This window comes from Triturus cristatus, chromosome 10 (genome assembly GCF_964204655.1).
Source record: "Triturus cristatus chromosome 10, aTriCri1.1, whole genome shotgun sequence".
In the NCBI taxonomy this organism is placed as follows: Eukaryota; Metazoa; Chordata; class Amphibia; order Caudata; family Salamandridae; genus Triturus; species Triturus cristatus.
In genome coordinates, this window is record NC_140593.1 from 1,039,908,911 (window position 1) to 1,039,922,408 (window position 13,498).

Genomic DNA, 13,498 nt, shown 5'->3' on the forward strand with positions numbered 1-13,498 from the left:
AGCAGGGTTTCTCCACATGTCCTGGGAATGCCCGCATTTGGGTGAGTATTGGAGAGGGGTGACGGCTGGACTGGCATTAGTGGCGGAAAGAGAGATGGCCTTGGCACCTGGCTGCTGCTTATTACATTGGTTTTCACACACTGACCAGACCAAAATTACTAGTAAGTTCATAGATCTGGGGTTGGTGTTGGCAAAGAGGGAGCTCACCACTCATTGGAAAGCGAAAAATGGCCCCAGCCTGCTGCGATGGAATAAGAAACTAGTGAAATAGGCGGGAGTTTTTACGGGGAGTTGGGGGCGGGGGTGTTGGGTGACCATGCTATGAAGAATCCTGATGAGGCGCTCTTCATGATGGGGCGCGCTGTGTTACATACTACGTTAAGCGCGGGGAGGGAAGCAGGGTGATGGAAGAGCGTACATGCGGTCTCCCCAATGGGAGGAACTCATACTGGATGGGGTTGATGGGCCTTAAGACTGTAACAAGTGGGGTTAGCTGCACAGGATTTGGTTTGCATTTTTGATCATTTGTACTGCCCCCGGGCAGTTTAACATGCCTTCTTTTCGAAAACTCATAAAAAATGTGCTCAAAAAAATAAAATAAGGCATATTATGCAAAACTACAAAACTATTGCCAGGGGTAGATATGTAATGGATACTGCAAATTTAAATATTTGGATATGTTAGGAATGGGTTCCAGTCCTGGAAATCTTGGGATTCTCCAATCAGGCTATCCCAGTTTCCAGGGATTCTGTCTGAGCCATCTTCATCCAGTTGGTGCAATCAGTTTACTTAAAACTGAGGGCCTGGAAGGGGGCAAGTACCAGGCCTTTTAGAATAAACGTCGTTCTGTTTGTACACGAGCCCAGGCAACAGGTAAACATAAAGGATACCAACCATCAAGTCAATGCTGGAAGAGTTGGTGTATTGAATGGAATCGTAATCCTATGAAAACTGATGCAATTAACATTTTAAACTTTTTCTGTAAGTAAGCTGAGTTGGGTTTGGCACACAACAATCAAGTGTTACAATTCAGCTATTTCTGCAACTGACCTGCAAATGAAAACCTATTGAGACTATGATTTCAGGTAACTCAAAAGCTGCATATAGTTAATGTCTGAAAACTTAATAAGAGAGATCGAGGGACTTCAGACCATTTTGGGGGACAGCAACTTCTAAGCCCTTGTGTTTTGGTCTCATCAAGAATGAAGGGGAGAAAGGCAAGAGGGAAGATAACAGAGGCCAGATCCAACAATTAAATCATGTAAACTTTCAGATGAAAAAGTTACATTTTCCTGTACTAAACTGTCAATACACCGAAATAAGATGAATCGCCATTTTTTGGGCAAGGAGGTGCAAGTGAAAACTAGTGAAAACAACTATTTTCTTGCTGCTCAGAAGTCTAACTTTGAAACACAAACGAAAGAGCAACACAAATAAGCTTTTCTGCAATGTATTTTTAAATCAGGCACTTTGCTTCTTCACACGTTAACAGCATTAAGAAAAGGATGAAGGAGAACAAATTAACTTTCTGTAAAGCAGGGTGTTCTTTGGTCTCTTACCTTTTGTACATGCTGCTTTTAAGAAGAATTCACAGACTGCAGCTCCCGATTCTGTGGAAGAAGCAAATCCATGTTAGCTACTTTTTTGATCATCAAAATCAGTCTGCTTAGTCTTTCCCATTGGGTATGCCCCATCTGCTCCTAAAGATAATAAAATGTAATCCTTTCACCAGGCATTTCTCCAAATTATACTTCAAAGTAACTTTTTCAAGTCCCAAGTTCCAACCTCGAAACTGAAAAAGCATCTTAAAACCTGGTAGACCCTCTGCCCATGTCTGTACTGCTGAAAAAGTATGTGCCCATTCAGTTATTTTTTTTATTTCAATTTTCCTTGACCCAGGCAATGGCCAGTCAAAATCACAGAAAAGTAGATGTGAATGTCCTTATCTGTGTATGTCAAAGATCTGCATATCTCAAAGATGCCTGGCTGAATCGATCATCTTGTATCAACAGGAAGCTCATATTGGGTTTAAGATATGCTGCCTCCTTTAACATGCTTAGTTGGGAAAACATTCTAAATATTTCAAATATAATATCCAGAAATAATGGTGATTAAGACTCGTGGGTCAGCTATCTTAAAATTATCTGTGATGCCTTCTTTTAATATTTTCTCATGAGGGCAGGCATTTGAGGTACACACATACCTTTTCTGGAGTTACTTTAGGAGCAAACTAAATACATTGCAAATTACGAAGTTTAAAAGGAATCTGAAAACTCAATTTGATAGGCATTCCGTTGATTCTTCTTCAGTTTGTTGCTCTTACCCAGAATCTCGGTACTGTCCTGTAGGGCTATGCCATAGTTACTGAAAATAGTAGTCAGTTTCAACCATAGCTACAGCAGGTCTTTATCTGCTTGACGAGGCATCATCCCAGTTGTATTTAGCAATAATCCTTACCATCAAACTAAAATTATTAATCGTTCAACCACAGATATTACAGCAGTATGGCAAAACCATTCCACCCTTTACAGCAGTTTGTAGATTTCTGCAAGAGTTGTTTAACCATGTGGATTTAAATGTAAGAGTATATTATATATGCAAACACACATACATATATACACATACACACACACTGAAAAAAAAGATTATAATGAAGTTAGGCGTATCATTGGTTGGAACATCTCAAAGTAAAGTTTTAAAACATCACATTCACGTTAAAAAAATAGTATGGTTAGGTATTTAACCACTGAAATTTACAGGTTTATGTCAGGAGCCCAGTCTAAAACTTGCACAACAGTAAAGCAAACCATAACACACACACAACAAACACACAACAAATGCAATGCTTATGGCCTCACTATTATAAATCCTCTTTCAAATGAGATTAGGTATCGCATTACTCTTACCACTTTGACAGAGAACTAAGATTGTAGAATCATTAATTAGTCCAATTATATTGTTGTTCCATTACCTTACGCTTTTAGGTGTTATTTATTGCTATAAATATTGAAGTCATAACTACTACATTTAGTCTGTGAGGTGGATTGTGCTCCTAAGCAGAACCTGCAAATTTACATGGATTTTTGCTTTTAATTTGGAAACATAACTGAACTATAACTGTGCGTTACATGAATTTCCAACGCAAACCACAACTTCACCAAAATCTGCTTTTTTTTTCTTCTGTGAATGTTTGTTCATATAAAACATCCAAGCCTCAGCCCATCAAATGTGCCCAACTCTCCGCTGGTGGATAACACCTGCTGGCGGATAACACCTGCTGGCATGGCATCTGCAGTGGGGGCTAGCTGCTGGCCCCAGCCTCTAACGAAGCAACAGCTCCCAACAATCTGTGGGCAGTCAATACCCTCAGCACACTGCCTTTGCCAAGTGGGGATTTGCTGCGGGTTCTGTCCTCTAACTAGCCCAGAGCCCAACCCACTTCAGATGGCCAATTCCCACTGCGCACAACCTTCAGCCTTGTGCAGAAGGGTTGGCTACAAGGGAATACCTCCAGACAGCCGATGCCCCCAACTACCCGTTAGAGGCCATCACTCGAAGAGCACAGATTTTAGCTCTGTGCATCAGGGTTTGCTCCGGTCTCTGGTTAGACCTGCGATCAAGGCTCTGCAGAGCGCTAACTCATGTCATGTAAAGAGATGCTGTACTGCAGGCAGGTCTAGCTCACACTCTACCATGTGCACCCAACGTGTGACCATGCAGTCTACTGAGCAGTAGTGATCCAAATACTTTATTTCTTTTCATTTTGTTACAGGATTTGCATATCCTACACTAGATTCCTGAACCTTTTGAGTGTTGGCAGATCCCAGTAAGGGTCCATGCTCCAAGAATCCAGAATAAGATTTGGATATTCCATAATAAAAAACATTTGTTAATTTTTTTTTTGTTTACAAAAGATCACTCACTACACCCAGACACATCAAAGCCACTGCCCATTTGTCTGGTTAAACATTAACTAGTTTAGACGTAACCACTAAATATGTATACAATCCATATGCAAAGCAAACACAAAGAGATGATAGAAGGCGCGCTGAAACTTTTCACACACTCACTCCCAGTCACAGATCTGGGTTGAATCCATCATTGTTCTTGAGGTCACTTCGCCACCCCGTTCAGACCCAGCCATATGCAAATCAGTCTTGACCCTGTCCCTCATGGGAACAGTCCAGCCCGAAATGCCAAGCCGGGTCTTCCCTGGACCGGAAACAAGTATCCTGGGACCGGTTTTGGAGTAACACCACTCATCAGCCAGGCTCCGTATACATCCAATCAAACATAAGTGTGAATTTGACACAAATCTATCATAAATGTGCCATTGTATCTCCGGGAGAGTCCTCCCACCACGCTGTCACCTCGACTATCCATGCGGTGACTACATTTAAGAATCAATAGAATCAATGAGATTAGGAGATTGTGTATGTAATATTACGACTGGACCAGCCCGGAAGAAGTCTGCTGAGACATTGTCAACACAGACAAAACCGGTGTTGGTGAGGGTGAAGTTTGTCAACAAGATATGAAAATAAAGAACATAACTGCCGATACCATGATCTCAACTTGTAATTTATGGAGTGCTCGGTGACTGTTTATCATTCTTTTGGATCATCCAGCAGAGAAAGACTTGATTGCTCTCCCCCCTCCTAGAGCACCGAACAATTTAAAATTTTGCATATTGTCAAGCAGGATATTCCTTATACGGTAGTGTGAACCGGTGTTCCCAGCCACCATCAGATTTCATTACGAAATATTCTTAAAGATAAGTAAAAGAAACATTAAGAGATCTTACTATGACTCGTTGATGGTTTATGTCTTATTGGAAAGGGAACCAGAGAAGAACAGAATACGGAGTTACTGAAAGAGGACATGAAACAGTCTACAGATTCAAGGATATCGAAACTGTTTATCTCCTAGTTTCAAAGTCTCATACATCAGGAATAGATCAGTCACAAACCCCAATTTCCATGCTCACGATTTACTGGAACATCAACCATACAGCCAGATTAAATGGACAGCTTATAGGTGCTGTTCATGCCTTCAACACTATGTTCTGTGCTGACAGCAAGATCACTAGTGCACTGCGCTACAAGAAATGCCTGCTGAAACCGCCCAGGGTTCCCCATACATCACTCCACACCAAGCCACCTCCATCCCCAAGCCAGTAGAGAAATTGCTACAGCTAAGGCACCAGTGGCAGATCTATGAGGTTAGTGCAACTTTGATGTAATGAAGAGCCGAGAAGACTGTAACCTGAACCATATGGCTCCAGTAAAGATTGGGAACTACACCGCTGGATCTCCGGCAGCGCTGACAAGCTTGCACCCCTCTGCATCCCCATCAAACAAAGCCCCCTGAAGCCCGCCTGGTTCACCGCCAACCTCCAAGAAGCCAGTCTCTCCTGCAAAAGCCTCGAGAAACTCTGCCGAACAGGAAAACCACCGAAGACCAGAACAACTACAGGAACGCCATGAATGAATACCACCAGCGCATAAGAGCCACCAAGCGGATCTTTATCAAGACCAAAATCCACACCAACGCAAGTAGCGCAAAATAACTATTCAAAGTCATACAGCAGTTCATCAAACCCCCCAGCAAAGTCACGGATGTCACACCATCTCAGGACCTCTGCAACAAGCTCAGCTACTACTTCCACCGGAAAATCAAGTCCCTCTACGACAACTTCAGCGAACAGACTCCGGACACAAACCCACTCTCCACCAGCGACAACCAGCCGACCATCACCACTTGGAAACCTGCCACCACTGAAGACACCACCACGACCATGAAGAACACCCACTCAAGAGCTCCCACGGACCCCTGCCTACCGCACATCTCCAACAGAGCCGCCGCCATAGCACCCGAACTAGGCCGGACCATCAACGCCTCCCTCAAATCCGGCGTCTTCCCAGACGACTGGAAGCGGGCAGAGGTCAAGCCCCTCAAGAAACCCTCAGCCGACCCAACGGACCAGAAAAACTACCAGCCCATCTCTCTCCTTCCCTTCACAGCCAAAGTCACCGAGAGATTTACGCCCGGAACCACAGCATCATTCTAGACTCCCCCCTCACCTTGACCTGCCAGATCAACGCCGTCGCCTCCACCTGCTTCAACTCCATCAGCATCCTCCGCAAGACCTTCAAGTGGATCCCCCCCGAATGCAGAAAGTCCGTCACCCACGCACTCATAACCAACAGACTGGACTACGGCAACGCCCTCTATGCCGGAATCAACAAAACCCTGCTACACAAGCTCCAAACATCCAGAACACCGCAGCCAGACTCGTCCTCAGAACCCCACGACACAAACACATGACCCAGCACCTACGAGACCTCCACTGGCACCCCATTGAAAAGAGAGTAACCTTCAAGCTACTCAACCACGCCTACAAATCCCTCCACAACATCGGACCCAAATTCCTCAATGAAAGAGAATCCTTCCACGTACCCAAAAGGAAGCTCCTCTGCGCTGACCTCGACCTGGCAGAGACCCCACGCATCCGCAGAACCACAGCAGGTGAAAGAGCCTTCACCTACATCGCAGCAAAGAGCCAGTCAACATCAGACGCTCCCCCACTCTGCACACCTTCAGGAAGAGCCTCAAGACCTGGCTCTTCGGCTTTGACTGATCCCTCCATCCCACCGTGCCTTGAGACCCCCACAGGTGAGTAGCGCGCTTTATAAACCCCTGATTGATTGATTGCCTTTGGGCTCACAGCTTCTGAAGCACCAATACTCACAAGTGGAAAAATGAGGACTTGCCTTTTGCACTAACCCCCCATCCTCCAAGTGCACTGTTGCTCAGAAACCAGAGGGCCTGATCCCATAGCCTGAAACTGTGCTAGATAACCAGAGATTTCATAAATGATATCACAACCATGTAACATTATGCTACGGATGAGGCTAGAGGTGCATCAGATCCAAGGCTTTGAAAATATTGGCCACTGGGAAGATGCCCAGACACTGTGAAAGGTGTGTATGCATGAATGCCTGTGTGTAATGGCGTCTGTTATTCTAATAGTTGAGCATGTCAGCCTGTTGCTGCTATCCATCATCCTATGAAAACCTCGAATGAAACGGACATAGTTCTGCGCCCAGTATCCAATCCGATGCCTGGCAAGGCCGGATTAATTGCCGATTCAATGGAGCAGCAACACTGGAAGGCAAGGGTCTGGAAAAGCCTCTGTCCTGAAACGGAAGAGTTCTTTTATTACAAAAAAGATAAAGTGAGAGGTTGCATATGGCTAACACATAACCGCCCATATAACTGTTACACCACAAAATGCGGAAGCCCGGGAAATTATTGAGGACAATCTGTGCTACCAAATCCCACAGGGATATTAATAATATTAAGAAAAAACTCACCCACCAAATGGTGGCATGCTTCATCACTGGCATTTTTTCTCACCCTGGTAGGACAAGGTCACCCAAGTGGGCTCAACCCAGTCTGGGAGCTCTTAAATATTCTGGCAAGATACGGGGATTCCAGCTAAGTCTAATGGTATGGGTCCCCACTGAATAAAGATTTTTAGGGTATACCATTTTTAGACTTTGCTGGACCCCCGCAATTATCCAGAAAATTAAATCTTTAAGAGCTCCTAGACTAGGTTGAGCCCACCCATATGGCATTGTCCCACCAGGGTGAGAAAAAACACCAATGATAGAGCATACTGCAATATAGTGGGTTCTGTGTTTTTACTTAATATTATTAATATCCCTGTAGGATTCGGTACCACAGATAGTCATAAATACGTTCCTGTGCTTTAGCATTTTGTGGTGTAACAGTCTCAAATGTTATGTTATAATGTTATGTTATAATAGACTTATACCGCGCACAGATACTAGAGTGTCCTGGCGCGAAAAATAAAAGTGGTCCAATGGAACTGTCAGGGCTGGTCTCTTAACCGGACCTTGGCCTATGTTTCAAACCATGGGGTTACTATCCTACCAGAAGTCCAAATTCTCTAGGGAAGTGGGTGAATGGCACCCCTCTAGTTCTCCTTCCTATCAACTCACTCTTCAATTTTGAGTCGTAGAAGGAAATGCATCGATTAGTGAAAGGAAGCAGGAAGGGCAGTCTGTGCCTGCCACTCCCCTTCTTGGGCAGAGTTCCAAGAACACACCAGCAAAAGGACAGGGACTAAACGGTCTCCATCCAGAGACAGGAGCATCAGTACAAATGCTCACCTGCTTCAGACAACCAAACATCCCTTGAACAGCTCCTTGATAAATGCAGCAAGCAGAGCTAGCACTCACATGTCACTACTATCGCTCACCTGACTGTTCTTATGCTCAGTGGAGATAGCACTTCTAATAGATATTAGAACTATCCCTCATTTGATGCAGAATGTGCCCCTAACTCCCACGGATTACAGCCAGCAGAGCAATGCATTCTTTAACTGGTCGATCCCTGTACAGCATACCTGTCTTTCTGATTGTCTATACAGAAACACACTTGACTTAGGAATCACTGCACGCCTCCTGAAGAGGCTTCAGATAATACAAGACACAACAGCAAGACTCATCCTCCACCTCCCCAGAGGGACCCACATCACCCCCACCTCAGGATACTACATTCGCTTCCATTACAGAAGAGATGGCAGTTCAAGATGCTGACCTACGCCTACAAAGCCCTACACAGCAAAGGACCAGCATACCTCAACAAACGACTGACCTTCCACCAACTGACCAAACACCTCCGATCTGCCTCCCTTTTCCTCGCAGACACCCCCTGGGTCTGCTGAACCAACAGTCATGGACCTTTTTTTTCCCCGCAACTGGCGGCCAGGCAATGTAACAAACGTTCCCTGCACCTTAGGACCGCTCTAGCAATTCAGGAAAGAACTGCACACCTGGATGTTCTACTGAAAACCACCACACAACAGCCAAAATCTCCAGCGTCCGGAGACCCTCATGGGTGATTTGCCACATGTTATAAATGTCCGATTGGTTGTCTAATGATCTGTCTTCCTGTCTGATGATCCATCCATGCATCACATCTCTTGTAGGTTAGCCCCTACAGAACAAAACTGCCATCGCTCATGGTTGGAGGGTTGTAAAAACTCAATTAGAGCACCATGCAGGGATAATGTACAATATAATTTACAGAAATGAGGCACAGAAGATATTGTTTTATAGTTATGTGATTCAATGCAAGTATGCAGTTCACATCTTTTTTCTTCTTCAGAAGTATGTAAAACAGGTTTGAAACTGTTGGAGACTTGAATAGTCTTTAAAAATATATCCTCAAATATTTCATTACTTGTTCCTCGAGTACACAGATGCAATGGCTTGGGATGGAAGTGTCTGGTTCAAATCAATACAACAATCATAGTTTTACTCAGGTGTAAGATTTTCAGCCTATTTTTAACTGAAGATAATAGAATATTCACAGTAGTCATAAAACACTGAACATTGCACAGAAATAGTGATGTACTCAGCACTGATGGAATCTGTAGTGGCCGGGGGGGGGGGGGGGGGGGGGGGGAGGAGGAGCACTACCAGTGCAGCAGTTCCCATGTCTCTGCCCTCCATATTTGCCCAACACACAAACATTAATTGTGCCAGGGGCACTAGAGAGTGCAGACAAAGACACCCGCACTTTGAGGTAGCTCTGGCAGCAGCAGGATTTTAATATTATAACAGCATGCTAAAATCCCAGTAACCCACAAAAACTGCAGTAATAAGAGGCCAGTACATCGGAATGGACAGCTGACAATCGTCTTCGTTCCCCGTCTCACTGCCTGTAATAACTTGGGGACACTCGTAGAAAGGTGATCCCATCACGCGCGGATTTGTAGAGAAGGCAGCTGGGTGCAGACACAAGTGGAGGGAGGCGTCGCGATCAAAGGCAGGCATTGTACCGCTGGTACTGGAGTGGGACAGAGGGCACCATAATTCTTAGCAGAGACTGAGGTATTGAGCACAGGGAAGAGTGCTGTGCAGCAGCTTTAAATTTTAGGCCCACATGTAGAGTTCTCAACCTCATGCAACCTTAACTCAGAATCTGGATGGTGGGTCTACTAGGTTGGCATTAAGCATCAAAATGGTAATATCCGATACAACCATACACTGTCCATATATAGTATACTTACTTATTATACAATGAACAGGCTGAACTATCCAGAAACCCACACAGCTTACACTCACAGATGAGAAAGACACCACACACATATAGCGGATGCTGTGAGTATGAATGAATCTATGGCAAGATTTGTATAGTACATCAAATCTGCCCCAATACTATCCCAGTATCTAACAGTACATTGTAGTCATTTTCAGACGACTTGTACAGTCTCAAATGACTACAAGAAAGACTGATCTCATGCAAGGCAAACTAGACTTGGAGACCACGAAAACGACCCAATCTCAAGCGGAACTTGTAATATGGTAATGAACTCCACACAGTGGATAAAACAGACCAGGGGATACTAGTGTTGTTGACACTTCAGGGCAGTGTTATCAAAATAAACGAGGAGACCACAAGACTGGGCTCCACGAAAGGAGAAACTGGAGGGGAACGAGCTACATACAGCAACAGTAGAAAACGTATATCAGACGCTGAAGCCACCCTAACTGTGGTGACTAAAATTCAGAAAACCATTTCAGACATACTTGATAAGATACGAAGGAAAAATAGCAGATTTGGAGGCGAGATCTTGTAGAAGCAACATACGAATCATGGGAGTACCAGAAACAACTGCCATCGGGATAGTCAGTATTTTACTGAAAAAGTGGTAATTATAATTTGTGGTTGGAACAAATTACCCCCGATAATAAAGCTTGAGAGAGTTCACCATACTCTGGATCCAAGACCTATCACATGGGTTTCACCCATTCTCAGCTACAGAGACCAAAATACCATCCTCGTCCTGGCAAGAACCATGGAAGAAGTCTCCTACGATGGATCAAAGCCGGCATTTTATCCTGATCACACACAAGCGGTGCAGGAGGCTCATCACAAATTCACACAAGTAAAGAAAAACTTCAGGAGATGGATATAAAAAATACAAAATGATCTTCCCTTCGTGGCTACATGGAAAAGTGCATATATTTATGGATCACCAAGAGGCTACCAGCTTCCTTGAATAAATGTAGCAGAAAGAGAACCAGGAATCCTGAAGACAATGATGATGCAGCTGCAGACCAGGGCTTTAGTGACAGTGACTAATTTGCAGATTTTCCTGAAGGATGCTATGATCTGACACTGCAACGGAACAGAGATAAGCCTCTATAAACAGTTTCTGCATGGCTATATTGGGCAGGTGGGGTAGATTGATCTGTAGCCCGAGAAAACACCACAACACTTGAATGGCTCAAAATAACTGCTCAAAGAGTTTCGGAGAAAGTGTAAACTATCTATGTTGGATTTAGCATAAGAATTATGTTAGACAGTACATGTGGCTCAATTACTGGGATCAGGAAGGCCAGTGCAAAGCGCTGGTATACTGGAAACAAGCATTTTGCTAATAAGAATAACTCATATAGTCGCCCACCTGGTATGTGGAGCGGGACATGGAAGTTGAAAATATAAAATGAAAGCCTGTTTTGAGAACTGGCCTCTATGACCACATCTCTATCACATTTCAGACAAAAAATAATGCTAACCACAGTAGACACAGGCGATAAACAACCACCCGCCCCCATTTCACCCTTTGACCTGGAATGTAAGCATGACAAATGACCCTAGGAATACCGGGTAGGTATTAGCATACACGACAAGGCACAACATTGATATCCTGCTCTTACAGCAGACACACCTGCTTTGCAAAAGGAGCCTTAATGCAGTCAAAACCTGGGAGGCACAGAGATTCTTCACCAACTATTCTGGATATTCAAGGGGAGTAGCATTTTCCATTAAAAAAGGGCAGACATTCCTCTCCCAAGCAGGTGGGAGCTGCCGCAGAGGGACAATATTGGATTGTATGAGGACTTTTCTGGCTCACACACATTATAATTGTGAATACCTATGACCCCACTTTGGATGAACACAGCATTTTTTAGCAGAATGGGGGGGGGGGGGGGGATCCCAAATTGACATTTCATAGCACTTTAGACAACACTAGAGAAAGGTAGCACATGCAAGACCTATACTTTTAGATATAATGAAACTAAATGAACTGGTAGATACCTGGAGAGCCTGCATAGGTGCCAAACAGGAATATAAATTCTACTCAGCGGTACACGGCTTGGCCTCCAGCTAGATTTTTGGTTAGGGACTAAAGATGTACTGGGTTGGACAAATGGTGTGAAACATATGCCATTGACGTTACCTGACCACTTGCCCATACTATTATGGATACAAGTCGCCGGCAGCAAAGGCTTGCAGTGAGCACAGCTGTTTCAGCTCAATATGGTATTGGATACAGTGTTCAGAAATGAGATCAAACCAGCCATAATAAAATATGTTAAAATGAACAAAGATTATTTTAGAAAGAGTTGGATGCTGTGGAGAGCTTTCAAAGTTGTCATTAGGGGAGAATGCATTTTCAAGGAATGGCATACTACAATTCATTATGGGAAAATTGAATCTGAATGAACACCTCACACAGGTGGAGTCCCAATACATTACAGAGAGAAGCGCAGAAGTTAGGAGAAAGATAAAATGCAAACTGTAAGAATTCTGTGACAAAGCTGAAATGCAGATTACATATTTAGAGAAATATGCTGCAGCCAAGCTAAAGGGTGAGGGGCCGGGGCGCATCTCGGCTGGATTCATTAAACCAAAACAGGCAGCTGATTATATCACTAAGACTGTTGCTGCTGAGGAGGACCAACTAATCTTATCAACTGACATCCTTGCTGAGTTTTCCTGCTACTTTGAGTACTTTTATAACTCCACAAAGGATAAATGTTAAGAGGACATACACATTACTTAAAACTGGTCACACTTGCCTGGCTAGAGGAAGTAGAAAGAGAACTACTATGCTTCCAGATTGCAGTAGAAGATATATAAAAAAAAATATACAAAAAAGACAGTGAGGAACTTAAATAATGGCAAAGCAACAGATAACGATGGCCCAGTAGGCACGTTTTATAAGGAATATATTGAACTGTTGACCCCACATTTATTACAAATGCATGGAGAAGCAATTCAAAAAGGTGAATTCCACCCCACGGTAACGGAAGAGGTTGTAATTACAACGCTCAAACCGGAGAAGCCTTCTCAAGACTGCGGCTCATATAAGCCTTTTTTCCTTTATAAATACTAACAAAAATACAGTGAAGAGCCTATAAACTAGACCAGTGTTTTCCAAACTGAGATCACGAGCTGATTTTTGGGGGGTCAGACAAGTCTAAGCAATAAACAGAGATGTCTTTAAATTATGTTGATCTGGTCTCATTTGCAGTGCTTCAATAACAAAGGTCAAATGGCAAGCTATATTCTCTAACAAGTTGTTGCCTTTACTTTTCTTACTCCGACTGCATAGCGAGAGGAGTTTTTAAAGCAAATTATGTGACAATCTTAGGATGTTGCTTTTTTGCAA

The 13,498-nt window shown here is 43.7% G+C and overlaps 1 protein-coding gene across 2 annotated transcripts in view; it reads right to left on the reverse strand.

The window, feature by feature from the left end:
• CPSF4 (cleavage and polyadenylation specific factor 4) overlaps positions 1-13,498 on the reverse strand; it is a 109,831-nt gene that overhangs the window by 73,389 nt on the left and 22,944 nt on the right. For both annotated transcript variants that reach the window (XM_085629123.1, XM_085629121.1), the window contains exon 2: positions 1,560-1,610. In XM_085629123.1, coding sequence (XP_085485249.1) covers positions 1,560-1,610 — 51 coding nt within the window. The remainder of the gene's footprint in view (positions 1-1,559; positions 1,611-13,498) is intronic.